General features: G+C 42.8%; 1 protein-coding gene across 1 annotated transcript in view; it reads left to right on the plus strand.

Moving 5' to 3' along the window:
* Positions 1 to 1946: 1946 nt before the first annotated feature.
* LOC115139168 (potassium channel subfamily K member 10-like) overlaps positions 1947 to 16594 on the plus strand; it is a 29117-nt gene continuing 14469 nt past the window's right edge. The window contains exons 1-2 of the mRNA XM_029676301.2: positions 1947 to 2612; positions 10272 to 10657. Coding sequence (XP_029532161.1) covers positions 2558 to 2612; positions 10272 to 10657 — 441 coding nt within the window. The 5' untranslated portion in view covers positions 1947 to 2557. The remainder of the gene's footprint in view (positions 2613 to 10271; positions 10658 to 16594) is intronic.

A 16594-nucleotide genomic window follows, 5' to 3' on the forward strand; every position in this document is an offset into this window, starting at 1 on the left:
TGGAATTATTTATCATAACGGTATAGCTTTACCTGAAATTCAGAGGTTATTTTTGATCACCACAGATTCATTCAAACATTATTGAGCTGAGTTGAATAAATCATACATTGATAGATGCACCTGCTGGGCAGAACTTTGCACTTTGACCACAAGGAATCTATTTTCTTCTCATCATCATCATCTTCATCATCATCGTCATCATCACCATCATCATCAACACCATCAACACAATCATCTTCATCATCATCATCGCCATCGACATGACCACCATCATCATCATCATCATCACCATCGTCATGACCATCATCATCATCATGTGTACTTTCCCCACTGTGATTAGCATTATGCAAGCTTAGTTGACTCACTGGACATTTAGATTTGAGGTATTCTGAAGTGTGATGAGCTTTTTAATGAAAGTCCATTGTTCTGTGTAGTGTGTGTGTGTTCATGTAGAATACGAGAGAGAGGTGTAAAAGATGGATCCACCCCAGTGCACCATTCTCCCAACATAGGAGGAGCTGTCCATGGTGCTGAAATAACTTGACGCATATCCAGTTCAAAGGGTTCTCATATTCGCTGTTCTGCTGCGCTCACGCCAGTATACATCCATGTAGTTACAATTACAGTACGTTTTTAAGTCATAAATTCATTGTCCATATTGGTTTCCTACTTTATCTCGGTCAGTTCTCATAGGCATAACTCTCGGAGGGAGACCATCATTCACATTCACACCATTCTATTGTGTATCTCTCAGGATGGCCAGAAGATGGCATGCTCACCTGCTCTCCTCTCCCACTGGAAGACATTGTCATGGCATGGACTTGGAGATGGTTCCTGCACTCTCTTTCTGAGAGCATTCCCAAAGTTTGTCATCAATCAACAACACCACCTCTCAATGTCAGCTAATGAACATGACTACAACTCTACAGGACAAAACTAAAGTCCCTTACTGCAGGTTTATGATCAGTACAGTCATGGAAGTAAATCAGAACTGGAATTCATGAGAATGTAATCCATGAATCATGACACATTCATCTCAGGTAAGTGTACACCTCTTGGAATTATTTATCATAGCGGTATAGCTTTACCTGAAATTCAGAGGTTATTTTTCATCACCTCAGATTCATTCAAACATTATTGAGCTGAGTTGAATAAATCATACATTGATAGATGCACCTGCTGGGCAGAACTTTGCACATTGACCACAAGGAATCTATTTTCTTCTCATCATCATCACCATCATCACCACTATCATCATCACCAACACCATCATCATCACCAACACCATCATCTTCATCATCACCATCATGATCCTCATTACCATCATCCTCATCATCATCATCACCATTATCATGATGACATTGTGAGTAGACTATGAACGATGGCAAATAGCCTACGCTATTAGGCCAATAATCCAACAATATGTAACTTTCGTTATGCTTGTGCTGCATCCACTACACATCAACTATGCAAACCGTCCTTTTAGGCACATTAAAAAACAAAATAGTAGCCTATTTTTTGATAAAAATATATCTCCAATTGACTTCCTAATCTTTGCACCATGGAAATATGACTCATGCCAATGCTTTGTCTGACCCAAAAATACTGTAAATTCTACGCCAAAAATATTTATGTAACAACTCAAAATAAGAAGTGGAAGAAGTGGGCAGAGATACCCATTGGTGATTGATTTCTTCTGCATGTTTGGATACTGTAATGATGTGTACAGAAACACAGGGAGTTATGATAAAGCTTTGCCGCAGGGACCACTGTATCCACTATCTGCTACCACCACCTGGTATATTCAATACCTGGGGGCTGCCGCATTCAACCTCATTCATAAGGGGAGCTTTTGTCCGTGAGCGCCATGCTCTACACAGCCTATTCAAGCTTCGTTTTTTTTAAAGGTTGGCTAACAACACAAGCTGTTTTAATAATCAATGCCTTGCCCATCTAAAATGCTAGCAAACCTGACTTATCCATGTTGAACTTGGATGGCATATGCCTCCCGGGGTTGGAGTGCTGCCGTAAGAACACCTCTTGGCGCACTAGCATTAAAAAGAGCGGGAGAGAGACGCACGCGCCATCACCCAATTAGCTTAGTCCTTTTCTGAACAGTCTACATTTGTTATAGCGGTAGAGACAGCAATTCTTGAACATGTAATCGTGAAGTTCGTCAACGCTGTAGGAGCCCGGTCTCTTCCTACGTGTTATAGTTGTTTACAATACAAAAGGACTGGCGTGGAATGTGGTGCAACGAGCAATATGGAGTGAGAGCCGCGCTGGTGTACCTAGAGTAGAGGCTGCTGCGGGGAGAGTGGAGCTTGTAATGAGCTTTTTACCCGGGTGTACACCTCGTTCCCACTGACGAGCAAAATAATACACGGATGATGTGTTTTTACTCTCTACCGTTCTCCATTCTCTCTCGGTTAAAAACAAAGGATTCAATAGAAAGGGCGTTGAAAGATTTCACATAAAGACAAGGTTTTTTAGTTGTTGTTTCCAGTCAGTTGTTTTCGCCAAGGGGTCGGTCCATTGTGGCAAACCGAAAATCAAGATGAAATTTCCCACAGAGAACCCAAGAAAACCCGGGCACTCCAACCCTTCGCCAGGTTTGTATTGGAACGTTTGTTGGTAATCAATACAAGCAGAACGATTGAGTTTAAAGCATCCAAGATTACCCTAAGTCTACTATAGGCTATTTGTTTAATTAAACATACTTGAAATAGCCTAACCTTTATATAATTGGACTATAGGTTAAACTTTAACTGTATTGATAACCATAAAACTGCTGTTATTGACATACTTCAATTTTTGACAGCAGTGAATGTGTACAGGAGGAGCATGTGTTGCATGACCACTATCCAACGAGGAATGGCGCATAGCCTACCACAATTGTGTTACTCATTATGATTACATTTCATCTAGGCCTGGCACCAGGATGACATGCCTGAGGGGGCATTTTAATCAGCAAGTATTGCTTTAGTCCTAATAAAACAAGGTAGTGTTCCTACTGCTGTTCGAATGTACAAAAATGTATTTGAAATGTAGCCATACACATCAACAACCGTTTTATATAATAACGCACGAAATATATGCGCCCCATTAAGACACACATTTATCCGAAATGCAGCCTTAGCTGCCATAGGCCAACACACAATTTGCGCCTACCAACAAGCACAGAACAGCTCGACACGATGAGCACCACTAACTTATGAAAGATTCTTACAGGCTTCATAGCTTAATTTCTGTCGAATTTGTTTCACTACGCAATGAACGTAACCTAAGGTAAGCCAAGCTGCACTCCAGGTGCGCATTATTTTCTGTGGGAGAGTTTCAGATAAACTAACCAATTCAAACCTACTCATTATTCTATATCCATATCTAATGTTAAATGCCCAACATGACAGTAGCCACTTTAAATCTGCCACAAATGAAAGTAAATTCCCATTCAGAGAGCAACACACACGTTTGTTGTACTATCCTTGTGAGGACCACTAAATGTATTACCATTCAAAACCCTCCCCCTTAAATTCTGACCATCAACCTAACCCTACCCCTAATTGTAACCCGAACCCTCTAAACCTAACCCCTAAGCCTAAAATGGCCCTTTTCCAAGTGGGGACCGTCAAAATGTCCCCGCTTGTCCAAATCGTCCTTTTCTGACTTCTGGTACCCACAAGGATAGTAAAGCCAAACCGCACATAGCAAGAGAGCAGGGAGGGGGGCAAAAAAAATGGTCTGTGTTGTTTTCATGGTATTGACATCAGTTTTACAGTAGCCTATCACATAACGACTCTGTAATGCAAATGAATGATAACCGATTGAACATTTTCACAATTTATTTTAGTAGGCTACACATTGTATTGGTCATATAGTACTGCGACATAAAAATGTGGGCCTATCTGAAATGCTGCCACATACACAACTGTAATTTTGTACATAAGAATGCATGCCATTTTGAAGAGAAGCCCCATGAAGACTGGTAGCCCAAGATGTGCTCATTATAACAGCATCATCAATTGGACATGAAGAATCATGGATAAATCTAGTGTGCATTGAAGTAAAAAGCATAGGACTAACGTAACTAAACATTACATAAAAAAATTGGAATGAATAATTCTGGCATGGGCCATAAATGTTGTCACTTACCATGTAGAAGATTTGCAGCCTACTCGATAATGTTTTGAAGTTTCTGATTCTATTCTCCTTCCTGGTGAAATGTACTTGTCAGATTACTCTCAAATGCTAGCTGGACAAGCTGAGCTTTTCATTGATGTAACATGCTGTGTCTGTGTTCACTGAATACATTCTTCATAGTGTAGAATAGGACTGGGTGATATGGCCCAAATATTATATCATGATATTTAAAAAAAAAATGGCAGATTTGGCAGATTTGACGGTACTTTATGTTTTTAAATATTTTATGTTTTTGAGTAGTGCATTACCCTAGGGTTGCAACACATACATTCTAAGTGATTTCAATGGGTCTTTCTGCATTCTGATTGTTTTATACTGTTCAATTGTACTTCAACCCTCCAAAAGTCATAATTTTAATACATTTCTGCATTTGAGATCATTTCCACACTGCCACGTAGTGCTGCACAATATGGGCAAGCAATCTGGGCCTTATTTTTAACCAAATGTTGCAATTTGACTTGCGATTTAGAGCAAAACACTTGGGTTAACTGTTGGAATCATGGAAATAGAATGTCTATTCTAATTATACACTGCTCAAAAAATAAAGGGAACACTTAAACAACACAATGTAACTCCAAGTCAATCACACTTCTGTGAAATCAAACTGTCCACTTAGGAAGCAACACTGATTGACAATAAATTTCACATGCTGTTGTGCAAATGGAATAGACAACAGGTGGAAATTATAGGCATTTAGCAAGACACCTCCAATAAAGGAGTGGTTCTGCAGGTGGGGACCACAGACCACTTCTCAGTTCCTATGCTCACTGGCTGATGTTTTGGTCACTTTTGAATGCTGGCGGTGCTTTCACTCTAGTGGTGGCATGAGACTGAGTTTACAACCCACACAAGTGGCTCAGGTAGTGCAGCTCATCCAGGATGAGACATCAATGCGAGCAGTGGCAAGAAGGTTTGTTGTGTCTGTCAGCGTAGTGTCCAGAGCATGGAGGCGCTACCAGGAGACAGGCCAGTACATGAGACGTGGAGGAGGCCGTAGGAGGGCAACAACCCAGCAGCAGGACTGCTACCTCCGCCTTTGTGCAAGGAGGAGCACTGCCAGAGCCCTGCAAAATGACCTCCAGCAGGCCACAAATGTGCATGTGTCTACTCAAACGGTCAGAAACAGAATCCATGAGGGTGGTATGAGGGCCCGACGTCCACAGGTGGGGGTTGTGCTTAAAGCCTAACACCGTGCAGGACGTTTGGCATTTGCCAGAGAACACCAAGATTGGCAAATTTGCCACTGGCGCCCTGTGCTCTTCACAGATGAAAGCAGGTTCACACTGAGTACATGTGACAGACGTGACAGTCTGGAGACGCCGCGGAGAAAGTTCTGCTGCCTGCAACATCCTCCATGACCGGTTTGGCGGTGGGTCAGTTATGGTGTGGGGTGGCATTTCTTTGGGGGGCCGCACAGCCCTCCATGTGCTCGCCAGAGGTAGCCTGACTTCCATTAGGTACCGAGATTAGATCCTCTGACCCCTTGTGAGACCATATGCTGGTGTGGTTGGCCCTGGGTTCCTCCTAATGCAAGACGATGCTAGACCTCATGTGGCTGGAGTGTGTCAGCAGTTCCTGCAAGAGGAAGGCATTGATGCTATGGACTGGCCCGCCCGTCCCCCAGACCTGAATCCAATTGAGCACATCTGGGACATCATGTCTCGCTCCATCCACCAACGCCACAGACTGTCCAGGAGTTGGTGGATGCTTTAGTCCAAGTCTGGGAGGAGATCCCTCAGGAGACCATCCGCCACCTCATCAGGAGCATGCCCAGGCGTTGTAGGGAGGTCATACAGGCACGTGGAGGCCACACACACTACTGAGCCTCATTTTGACATGTTTTAAGGACATTGCATCAAAGTTGGATCAGCCTGTTGTGTGGTTTTCCACTTTAATTTTGAGTGTGATTCCAAATCCAGACCTCCATGGGTTGATACATTTGATTTCCATTGATAATTATTGTGTGATTTTGTTGTCAGCACATTCAACTACGTAAAGAAAAAAGTATTTCATAAGAATATTTCATTCATTCAGATCTAGGATGTGTTATTTTAGTGTTCCCTTTATTTTTTTGAGCAGTGTATAATAGTGGGCACTTTTAATACAGTGTTTGACATGACAACGAATGAAGATGCCAGGGAGGAGTTATTGTGACAGGGTAGGAACTAAAGTGTTGATAGGTGTTTCCTACGGGATCCTATAATCTTTGGCCACATTGAATGTTTTCTCTTAGTTACTTCATGTAGCTAACATATTCTTGCTTTGCGTTTACCTCTAATTTAGAAGGTACTGTTGCACAAACATGCTGATTTAGGTCTACACCATCACTGGTATTATCAGGCTGTATAGCTAATTACGCTTGCTCTTACTCAGTACATTTATTAGCTAGCTAGCGATTAGCGTAAGCGGCTAACAAGATTTAGGAACGTCTTGCTAAGAACAGACACACTAGCGGTTTGCAGATGTAAGAAACACAAGCTAATAGTGTAATTATAGAATGCTAGTAGATTTATATTAAGAAGCAAAGTGTCAACTGCATCGTTGTCATCAACATTGTTGCATATGCTGCATTGACCGTGCAGATTGGACGCAAGTGTTGGGGTCGAGGAAAAACAAAAGCGCTCCTTGAGTGACAGGAGCTGGGGCTAGGTCTGTGTGGAAAGTGGCATGGAGAGAGAGAGAAACTATACAAGTGGACGTTACACACTGCGTATCACATTTAACAAACCAAATGTTCAAATACTGTAATAGAAGGTAAAGAAAAAACCCAAACCAGCCCATGCATCAATACCGGTATACCTCTCAGCCCTAGTGGAGTTGGAATTTTCACACATTACTGTAGATGCCCCAAATGTTAATCCATATTTCAGTGCCAACAGCACAGTCGACATTGACTATTTCCTTCGCTAAATCGTAATGACATATCCCCCAGCACAGCACATTTACACTTCCTCTCGCTTCCATCATCATGCTTACCCACTTTGCTTTCAACTCCGTATTCCTACAGAGTTTTAGTCATGATTCTCCGTCATTTTCTTGGATCTGGTGTGCTCGTGCCTTACTGGCATGCCTCGCTGAGCTTTTCGAATCCAGCACCACATTGCAGTTTTTCAACACACCCATATGAACTGCGGAAAAGTTTGACACCGGTGTGCAGATCCGTAGCTTCTGACTGCAGTAACTTGTTAGAAGGGTCGAGGAGCAATAAACTTAAAGCTTGGTTTACATCTGTGCCATATGCACGAGTAGATTTGATTTCACTGATCATCTCTGTGATGTTCACTTAATATCAGAATGACTGACACCGTGGAAAGATGGCCAGTCCATCTCTGATCAATAATTATTTTCAGTTTTTCCCCAGTGTACTGTGCAGCCACTGTGGGTTTCCTGAAGAAAGTGTCCAGGGAGCAACACACGTTGAAAATGTTCTAGGTTCCTCCACCTCTGCTAGCAGGTTGCTCAGTGAGCTTGGCATTGGTCTCGACATGATGGTCCTCAGTTATTTTCTAATTATATGCCTGGCCCCTCCACCCCATAGAGTAGGCCCTGTTTCATCCCACCCGGAGCCACATATTGGCTATGGCTCTGATCCCAACCCCAAAATGACAGAGGTCGTCTGATCTTTTTTTAAAGGACCTTACTACTGAATAGTGTCTGTTCCAGGTGTGTAGGTGTCAAAATAAGAATAGTGGAAGAGATGGAGACCTGCACACTGTCAAAAAAAATATAAATCCAAAACTGAGTCTTGAGTGCAAAATAAATATCTTTACTAAGACATCAGGGTGCCCCAAAAAAATCATTGTTTTGTTTTCAACTTACGCACTAACATTTCGGCCTCAGTATAAATCTTGGCACCACAGGAGGCTACTGAGGGGAAGATGGCTCATAATAATGGCCGTAATGAAGGCGAATGGAATGGCATCAAACACATGGAAACCATCTGTTTGATGTATTTGATACCATTCCACTTATTTCCGCTCCAGCCATTACCACGAGCCCGTCCTCTCCAAATAAGGTACCACCAACCTTCTGTGGTCGGCACACACACCTGGCTTCTATTTCAAGGATAATTGCACATGTCACATGATCAAGCAAGAAAACACATCAGAAAATCGATGAATCAGTACCCAGTACAATAGAATGCATGATCTAGATTATATACAAAAGCGAACAGAGAAATATAATCAATTATTGCTTTTAAACATACCATGTGAACGTTTCCTCAGAATGATCCCAACCCTAATTAGGAGACCTCTCAATCATCATTCTCACGCTTGGACATTGGTAATTGTCAATGAACAATATCCAAGCTAAGGATGGCTGGGCTTGGTTAAAATCCTGGATGGGAGTCCAAATGGATTGTTGTAGGTAAATCAACTCTCCAGTAGGAGGTGCTGTCGTGTTCTCTTTTTTTCTGATGGTGGATATAACGTTGCAGATCTGACATCGTTTCAAAGGTAAAAATTCAACATAGCCAAACCTTGTGTAAAATATGTTGGACATTGGTTACCATGATGACATAATTCTATGTTGAAATTTCACCCTTCAAAAACAGTTTACGTTGATGACTTTTTTCAAATCCAATGTATTTTCCATGTAGATTCCACGTCACAATATGTTGACAAATTACATTGAAACAACGTTGATTCAACCAGTTTGTGCCCAGTCGGAAGAGCAAACCATGTTTCCTATTGGCCTTTTATGTATAAATATATGTGAACATAATTTAGTCACTCACCAAGGTCTATGCCCTTGTTTGTTCTATTTGAGGGGAACTGACAATGGCCACACTCTAGTCAGTTGAGGTGAAGGCTAAATGGCTAATATAATGCCATTAAAGACACCTTGGTGTGTTACAGTTGCTGCAGTATAGGGCTCCATTGAGAGATGGGATAAAAACACATGACCTCATCGGAGCTCGAGCTCTGCATGGATAGTTCCCGCCAATCTTGCATGTATGGCACGTCCATGCGGCTGCCCTCTTCTCGTGCACGGTCACGTGTTTACCCAGCCGCCTCTCCAACCACCAGTGTAGCAAGTGATTTACCTGTCTAGCTGTTATCATCAGTATGACCTTCTGGGAGAAATGTCAGCCGTGATTTATGGGCTACATGCAGCCAAGTGTTGCACATACAATTATTCTCCTTTTTGTGGCAGGCAGAGTTTAGCGTTGCTCATCAAAATTCATTGAACCTGCAAGACCACTGTAGTGAATGTTTTTCCTTACAGTGACATTATTAAATGGTTACATAAATCACCAGCACTAATTCCATTGGTTTTCATCACCAAAATCAAGGCTTCTTTGTATAGTGTGTACCCATGAGATGTGCCAGAACTGTGACGACTTTCAAGCATAATCTTACATAATGTGATGATGACAACGAGCATCTTGAAGGTATGACGATGAGGCTCATGAAATGAAGCAATGCAGCTGGAAAAAACATTTCAATGATTTGGCTATGAATTGTGAATGTTTATAACTACAAATCCATATCACAAGGGGACCAACAGAAAATTAACCCCCGGTTTTCTTTTCAAATATTATTCAGACAGTACAGCATTAGGACATCTACCAACCCATAATTTTTTCATATAGAAGGCTCACTTTTTAATCCATAATAACATAGCATTCTCAGCCTGCTTGAGGCTACGAGCCATGCCAGTCCAGATCCTGTGAATCCACTGGCTGAAATAGCGCTCTGAGATGCCTGCTTTTAACCGTAATGGGTTTTCTGAAAGCCCACAGAACACTTTGAGATTCGCTCTCTGTCTCTCTGTCTCTCTCGCTCTCTCTACCATCTCAAAACCTCAAGCATCAAGACACACTCCACTACTGTTTCATTGTCATACTCCTGGGACTGATAGACTGAAGCCCAAACTGCCCAGGATATCAAGCCCAGTTCCATATGGTATTCTTACAAGGTTATTCACCTATTCCTGACATGCATACGGTAGTGTATTCCACCCCTTCCTTTCATAGATTTTTGGATTGTCCAGGGTGTGATTACAAATTGAACTTTACCCATAGTGCAGCTCCTAACAATAGTGTTTCATCATTTTATTCTCTGCAGTGGCAGCCCAGACCAATCTGTTCCCCCAAAAGAAGGTCCAGCCAGGCATGATGAGTTCCAGCCTGGTGCAGGCCAGTGTGGCCACCATGCAGAACCCCATGGGCTGCACTGTTCCCCGACTCTCTCCGTCAAGGCCCGCCAGCATGGTGGCCAGCATGGAGGCGGTGGGTGAGGACGGATCGCCCCTGTTCACCGTCATGAAGTGGAAGACGGTGGTGGCGGTGTTTGTGGTTGTGGTGGCCTATCTGGTCGGGGGAGGTCTGGTGTTCCGGGCCCTGGAGCAGCCCTTCGAGAGCAACCAGAAGGTGACCATCACTGCGGAGAAGGCAGCGTTCCTACAGAAACACCCCTGTGTGTCACCGACGGAGCTGGAGGCGCTCATCAAGGTAAGGAAAGACCGCAGCAGCCACTAGGCCAGTCTGCAGTCGATACTGGAGCTCTCCTGTCTCCAGTTGTCTGGGGTCCCTAGTGGGGACTCAGGTCTCCTGAAACCTGAACTCTGTATTGATCCAATGCTAGCCAAGCCCCACACAAACACTATACACTAAACACCGCCAGCCATCCTGGAATAAGATGGGAACCACACTAAACAGGCTAGTGTAATAACATAACTATAGAGTCTAGCTGTGTCACACTGAATTCAAAGCGACCACTGACCACCATACTGTGGGCGTGACTGCATTATGATTGATAAATGCCGTATGTGTGCTATTTTGGCCAATATGCCCAGAAGCCTGCGTGCCAGCATGTGGAGTAATTCAGACCTTGGCTGCCACCACCAAACTCTCCTCACTGTGATGCCTAATGACACTCGTTATTTTAGTGCCTCAATGGGAACGTGGTTGGCATAATAACTGCTCAGAGACACGACTGAGGAGAAGTGGTAGAATAGTGATCAGAATGACAATCTGACAATTCCTACATCTAGGTGGATGTGTAATGGCGGTGGTTCACTGAACCATGCATGATTGATAAGAATTGTAAGTCTGAATCCTAAAGATCTGTGTTAGTTCCCCAAGCTAATGCCTAAGCTTTAGTTTAGCAGGCTAACACAGTCTTGTGGCGCACTGTAGACTCAGGTTCGAATCTCGGTCCGTCACAGATGTGTGGCATTATTTAATCTGTATCATAGGATAGCTATGATAGATGTCCATACAACCAGGAATACATTATGTAACTCATTAGCAATACTGACTTCCCTTTCTTTCATCAGGTCTATCTACAGCTAATAAGAAAGTTGGCAGATACCCCTATCATGCAATTGTATGCTATTTACATTAAGTCATTCTATAGATTTCCTCTTTTAGATTCATCTTGATCCATTTGACTTGGAAGGCTATGCCTGCCTGTTCTTAGAGTCCTACTCCCTTTTAGTTGATAGAATCATATAATAATATAAGCCATTTAGCAAACACTTTTATCCAAATCAACTTACTGTCACGCGTGCATACGTATGGGTGGTCCCGGGAATCAAACCCGCTATTCTGGCATTACAAGCACCATGCCCTACTAACTGAGCTACAAAGGTCCACAGGACATTGAGACAAACCTCTCGGACCCAGCTCACGACAGCTTCCAGAAAACAACAGCTTCTTCAATCCAACGTTTCTCCTCCTGGAAAATGAAAACCGTGAAGAAGTGAATCTGGTGAGGAGAAGCCTAATAAACAGAGCTTTATTTGACTTATACTGCAGCGCTCTCACTTCTGCAAGCGCCAGCAGGGTTTTCAGGGCTGAACGCTTCCAGATCCTCGTAAAACAGTGTTTGAATCAGCCAGATATTGACCCCTCAGCTGTGAAACACTGGATAATGCAGGACAGGATAATGCAGGACAGGATAATGCAGGACAGGATAATGCAGGACAATGCAGGCCATAGTGCCACTGGTGTAGGGAAACAAATTGCCAGGTAGAGAGTCCAAGAGGAGTTTATCCTGGCCGGTTCACTGATACACAGTGAATCACAAAGATGCCAGTGTGAACTGTAATCATTAATGACTTGGATACTCTTCGCTCGCTATTACTCAAGGATCTGGGGTTTGTTCAATGAATGGAAGTGAGAGCGTTTGTAATTGTTTTTGTTTGAACTGTTTAACTGTGAAATGAGGTGGATGTTTATCTTAGTTACAGTAGAACTCAGTAGGGAAACGGGCTAAAGCAGAGGGCTGTCACATTTCGGATGAGTTCCTCTCTGGAAAATGGTGCTAGGGGATGGAGGGATGCCAACGCAGTTGCCATGCCTCACTGCATGCTCTGGCCCTGTATTGCTTAGAATGCAGAATGGATATTTTACTGCAGAGTTTAAACCGGCAACTCAGCACTAATTGACATGTTTCAGTGTATATAGAGCATCTGCAACCCAAAATACGTTGTCCCTTAAAAATATACACTACCGGTCAAAATAGTTTTTCTTTATTTTGACTATTTCCTACATTGTAGAATAATAGTGAAGACATCAAAACTATGACATAACACATGGAATCATGTAGTAAAACAAGTGTTAAATCAATAAAAAAACAGTTTTTATATTCTTCAAATAGCTATCCTTTGCCTTGATGACAGCTTTGCACACTCTTGGCATTCTCTCAACCAGCTTCATGAGGTAGTCACCTGGAATGCATTTCAATTAACAGGTGTGCCGCCTTAAGTTAATTTGTTGAATGTATTTCCCCCTTAATGCGTTTGAGCCAATCAGTTGTGTTGTGTCAAGGTATGGGTGTTATACAGAAGATAGCCCTATTTGGTAAAATATTATGGCTACATAACAGCTCAAATAATCAAAGAGAAACGACAGTCCATCACATTAAGACATGAAGGTCAGTCAATACGGAACATTTCAAGAACTTTAAAAGATTCTTCAAGTGCAGTCGCAAAAACCATCAAGTGCTATGATGAAACTGGCTCTCATGAGTTCGCCACAGGAATGGAAGATCCAGATTTACCTCTGCTGCAGAGGACAAGTTCATTAGAGTTACCAGCCTCAGAAATTGCAGCCCAAATAAATGCTTCACAGAGTTTAAGTAAGAGACACATCTCAACATCAACTGTTCAGAGGAGACTGTGTGAATCAGGCCTTCATGATTTGATTACTGCAAAGAAACCACTACTAAAGGACACCAATAAGAAGATGAGACTTTCTTGGACCAAGGAACACGAGCAATGGACATTAGACCTGTGGAAATCTTTCCTTTTGGTCTGGAGTCCGAATTGGAGATTCTTGGTTCCAACCGCCATGTCTTTATGAGACTCAGTGTGGGTTAACAGATGATCTCCACATGTGCATTTCCCACTGTAAGGCATGGAGGAGATGGTGTGGGGTGCTTTACTGGTGACACTGTCTGTGATTTATTTAGAATTCAAGGCACACTTAACCAGCATGGCTACCACAGCATTCTGCAGCGATATGCCATCTCATCTTGTTTTGGCTTAGTGGGACTATCATTTGTTTTTCCACAGGACAATGACCCAACACACCTCCAGTCTTTGTAAGGGCTATTTGACCAAGAATGAGAATGATTGAGTGCTGCATCAGATGACCTGGTCTCCAATTGAGATGGTTTGGGTTGAGTCGGACCACACAGAGAAGGAAAAGCAGCCAACAAGACTGTTGGAAAAGCATTTCATGTGAAGCTGGTTGAGAGAATGTCAAGAGTGCAAAGGGATAGCTATTTGAAGAATCTCAAATATAAAATATATTTAGATTTGTTTAACACTTTTTTTGGTTACTACATTATGTTTTACGATGTTATTTCATAGTTTTGATGTCTTCACTATTATTCTACAATGTAGAAAATAGTTTTAAAAAAATGGAAAAAACCTCGAATGACTAGGTGTTCTAAAACTTTTGACCAGTAGTGTATATTTTTACATTTCTACACTGATATTAGTTGACATAGGAGTGTTAGGTATAGATGTACTTTGTTTCCTGAGTGGATTTTTGTGACTCGTATGCGGCAGCATGCAAGGTATTTTGTCATCTAAAAGCTCAAATGGGATTTCAAATTGAACCATCATCTTTGGAATGCTTAACGTTTAAAAAGTGTCTTCAGGCATGTTCTTCGTTGGTAAAAGCAACAGTGTCCCCTCTAATATATGCATAGATAGTTGCCTAACTTTTCAGCCCAGGGAGGTTAAATTATGCCCCAAGTCTTACAAGCATCTGCTGTGGAATGAATGATTTATTTTTTTATTTCACCTTTATTGAACCAGGTAGGCAAGTTGAGAACAAGTTCTCATTTACAATTGCGACCTGGCCAAGATAAAGCAAAGCAGTTCGACAGATACAACGACACAGAGTTACACATGGAGTAAAACAAACATACAGTCAATAATACAGTATAAACAAGTCTATATACAATGTGAGCAAATGAGGTGAGAAGGGAGGTAAAGGCAAAAAAGGCCATGGTGGCAAAGTAAATACAATATAGCAAGTAAAACACTGGAATGGTAGTTTTGCAATGGAAGAATGTGCAAAGTAGAAATAAAAATAATGGGGTGCAAAGGAGCAAAATAAATAAATAAATTAAATACAGTTGGGAAAGAGGTAGTTGTTTGGGATAAATTATAGGTGGGCTATGTACAGGTGCAGTAATCTGTAAGATGCTCTGACAGTTCAAATCAAATCAAATTTTATTTGTCACATACACATGGTTAGCAGATGTTAATGCGAGTGTAGCGAAATGCTTGTGCTTCTAGTTCCGACAATGCAGTGATAACCAACAAGTAATCTAACTAACAATTCCAAAACTACTGTCTTATACACAGTGTAAGGGGATAAGGAATATGTACATAAGGATATATGAATGAGTGATGGTACAGAGCAGCATACAGTAGATGGTATCGAGTACAGTATATACATATGAGATGAGTATGTAGACAAAGTAAACAAAGTGGCATAGTTAAAGTGGCTAGTGACATAAGAATGCAGTCGATGATCTAGAGTACAGTATATACATATGCATATGAGATGAATAATGTAGGGTAAGTAACATTATATAAGGTAGCATTGTTTAAAGTGGCTAGTGATATATTTACATCATTTCCCATCAATTCCCATTATTAAAGTGGCTGGAGTTGGGTCAGTGTCAATGACAGTGTGTTGGCAGCAGCCACTCAATGTTAGTGATTGCTGTTTAACAGTCTGATGGCCTTGAGATAGAAGCTGTTTTCAGTCTCTCGGTCCCAGCTTTGATGCACCTGTACTGACCTCGCCTTCTGGATGATAGCGGGGTGAACAGGCAGTGGTTCGGGTGGTTGATGTCCTTGATGATCTTTATGGCCTTCCTGTAACATCGGGTGGTGTAGGTGTCCTGGAGGGCAGGTAGTTTGCCCCCGGTGATGCGTTGTGCAGACCTCACTACCCTCTGGAGAGCCTTACGGTTGAGGCGGAGCAGTTGCCGTACCAGGCGGTGATACAGCCCGCCAGGATGCTCTCGATTGTGCATCTGTAGAAGTTTGTGAGTGCTTTTGGTGACAAGCCGAATTTCTTCAGCCTCCTGAGGTTGAAGAGGCGCTGCTGCGCCTTCTTCACGACGCTGTCAGTGTGAGTGGACCAATTCAGTTTGTCTGTGATGTGTATGCCGAGGAACTTAAAACTTGCTACCCTCTCCACTACTGATCCATCGATGTGGATAGGGGGTGTTCCCTCTGCTGTTTCCTGAAGTCCACAATCATCTCCTTAGTTTTGTTGACGTTGAGTGTGAGGTTATTTTCCTGACACCACACTCCGAGGGCCCTCACCTCCTCCCTGTAGGCCGTCTCGTCGTTGTTGGTAATCAAGCCTACCACTGTTGTGTCGTCCGCAAACTTGATGATTGAGTTGGAGGCGTGCATGGCCACGCAGTCGTGGGTGAACAGGGAGTACAGGAGAGGGCTCAGAACGCACCCTTGTGGGGCCCCCGTGTTGAGGATCAGCGGGGAGGAGATGTTGTTGCCTACCCTCACCACCTGTGGGCGGCCCGTCAGGAAGTCCAGTACCCAGTTGCACAGGGCGGGGTCGAGACCCAGGGTCTCGAGCTTGATGACGAGCTTGGAGGGTACTATGGTATTGAATGCCGAGCTGTAGTCGATGAACAGCATTCTCACATAGGTATTCCTCTTGTCCAGGTGGGTTAGGGCAGTGTGCAGTGTGGTTGAGATTGCATCGTCTGTGGACCTATTTGGGCGGTAAGCAAATTGGAGTGGGTCTAGGGTGTCAGGTAGGGTGGAGGTGATATGGTCCTTGACTAGTCTCTCAAAGCACTTCATGATGACGGAAGTGAGTGCTACGGGGCGGTAGTCGTTTAGCTCAGTTACCTCAGTTACCAGTTGGTGCTTAAAGCTAGTG

The sequence above is a fragment of the Oncorhynchus nerka genome, linkage group LG13 (genome assembly GCF_034236695.1).
Source record: "Oncorhynchus nerka isolate Pitt River linkage group LG13, Oner_Uvic_2.0, whole genome shotgun sequence".
In the NCBI taxonomy this organism is placed as follows: domain Eukaryota; kingdom Metazoa; phylum Chordata; class Actinopteri; order Salmoniformes; family Salmonidae; genus Oncorhynchus; species Oncorhynchus nerka.